At 39.1% G+C, this 2,396-nt stretch overlaps 1 protein-coding gene across 1 annotated transcript in view; it reads right to left on the bottom strand.

Annotated features, from left to right (window-relative positions):
* Positions 1–271: 271 nt before the first annotated feature.
* The window catches only part of LOC101300976 (enzymatic polyprotein-like), a 46,555-nt gene continuing 44,430 nt past the window's right edge, over positions 272–2,396 (bottom strand). Inside the window, exon 3 of the mRNA XM_004309742.1 lies at positions 272–575. Within this exon, the coding sequence (XP_004309790.1) occupies positions 272–575 (304 nt within the window). The remainder of the gene's footprint in view (positions 576–2,396) is intronic.

Genomic DNA, 2,396 nt, shown 5'->3' with positions numbered 1-2,396 from the left:
TTGAACGTTATCAGAATCAGAGTCACAACTCTCACTAGACCTTGCGACTGATTGAGGTATCAAAGCATGTAAGGAGCCTTCAGTTGGAACCAAGGTCTCATATAAGGGATTACCCTTCCACGAGACAAATAAAGGATTATCCTTTAGAGACGTATACCCTTCTTCTGACGTAGTACTTGCTGACGACGTTTCAAGCATCATCCTTTTAGCCATGTTGCGGGTAATTGGACCTGTGTAGGAATCATCTCCATAAACAGGGTATTCCCTAGTTTTAGATCCTCTCGGCCTCCCTAGACCTTGCAATCCTTTTAGCCATGTTGCGGGTAATTGGACCTCTTGCAACCCTCTTCCTCTGATTTCTCAAAGCATTTTTGGAGACAGCTTTGAAAGTCTGAGTCTTCACAGCGCTTACAACTAGCTTGACTTGTTTTGCTTCAAGCTTTGCCTTTGCAGAAGTGATAGGAACATGGCCAATCACAAATGTCATTCGATGACCTGTTTGGCTTGGGTGAGCAGCAGTTGCTGGGAGCTTGTGGAAGAAAACTGTTACTTGTGGTGCCATTGATTTGTTTTCCCTGTGAAACACATATAACAAGTTAATAACTTCATAAAAAGAGATGAAAGGGAAAATGGGTCCCCAGTGGAGTCGCCAAAAACTATGTTCAGCAAAAATTGTAAATAAATATACCCAACACAATTTCACTCTATCTTATTGATTAAAATAGAGTTTTAATTATGTCCGGTTTGACCTATTCAGAATAAAATAAATTCCTTAATTACAACCCTCGCTTTTAAGGGAAAACCCTTTGATTCTAAATACAAAGTAACAAATGGGGAATGTGTGTTTGAGGGGAATTGCGACTGCACTCGATTTGTTTTACAGGCTGCCTACGTACTCCGAATGGGATCAAGTCACTCGTAGTTCAAGTTTTATGGCTTTTGGGGTTTCGACGAAGTAGATGACTTGTCGAAAGGTTTGGTTATGTGTTTGGGAATTTGACTTGGAAAGGACCAAGGATTTGGCTTTAAATGTGGTTGTGTCTAGATTTAAATCCAGACTGCCTACATACCCTGTGAAGGGATCAAACCATTGTAGTTCGAACATTTGGGTATTTTGGGGATTTCTCGGTTTCGCACCAAGTTTAAATTTTCTGGTATCGAAGTTTAGGTATTTTGATTTGGACACCCGAAGCTTCAAGTAAACACCAGGGACACCCAAAGGCTTGTCTCTGTTTTGGACACCCGGTTTATTTCTTGGAGACACATTAACTAAATGCTTCCGTTCTTTTTATTTTTTTCCTTTTCTTCTCCCAGAACACTGGTCCCGGTCCCTGAAAATTTGATGCCGGTCCAAGGACCGTGCCCAGCCCTAAATCCATCCAAACTTTTTTTTTTCGGACACGCCACGTGGCTTGTCGGACACGTATTTTGCCGTGTCGGGCGCCGTGTCGGCGTGTCGGAGTGTTTGACACTCCGACACTCCAGGGGTGTGGAGTGTCCGTGCAACATAGGTTGTAGGTCCTAATTAGGAAACTTTCTATTTTAGGAAACTCTCCCTTTTTGGGTGCCCTTAGTAAATTTTGGAAGTAAATTGGTTGATGTGTTAAAGGCATGGAAATTGATTATGATTTCGATTCCAAGTTAAGGTCTTGTTTAGTGGCAACGCTCGAGGAGTATTCCGAGCACTTAGAAGCTTGGGCCTAATACTGTGAGTGGACGTTTGTTTTAAAATTTAAATTAAATGCATGCAATGGGTATTTATTTAATGATTGAGTTTAATTTATTGATTCTTAATTTGTAGAATAATTTCCTTTTACGATTGATTACTGCGAAGTATTTTCGAAAGTGATTATTCATATTTTATTTGTTAACTTTTCGGTAACTTTTTCGGTGGAGTCATATATTTATTGTTTCTTTTATAATTGGCAATTTTCATTATTTTGGAGAGTTGAGATTTTCGGCGGATAGATATATGGATATTTATGAGGATAGTATGTATATAAATGCTAGCTAGCTATACGTGCTTTTCCGCCATAATGAGATAAAATTTCATTATGGTGTGACATGAGCGTGAGACGCAAGCATCGTAGCCCGATATGAAAATAGTAATTCATATAGGGGATATGCACAAATATACACTCGTCTTTTCCGCCATAATGATGTAGTGTTTGAAATTCCATTATGGTGTGACGTGAGTGTAAGACGCAAGTGTTATAGCCTTGTATGAATTTCAATTTTTCATATATTTTTCATAAGAATTCATACAAGGAGTATGACGAGTGCAAATATATATATATATATATATATATAGACGGCCCCATTCCCATTGAGGGATCCCCTATTTTTAGCCATTTCTAGGGATATGGCATTACACCAACTTCCCCGATCAAATTTTT

This window comes from Fragaria vesca, unplaced genomic scaffold, assembly GCF_000184155.1.
Source record: "Fragaria vesca subsp. vesca unplaced genomic scaffold, FraVesHawaii_1.0 scf0513064, whole genome shotgun sequence".
NCBI lineage: Eukaryota > Viridiplantae > Streptophyta > Magnoliopsida > Rosales > Rosaceae > Fragaria > Fragaria vesca.
This window is presented reverse-complemented; position numbering and strand designations above follow the sequence as displayed.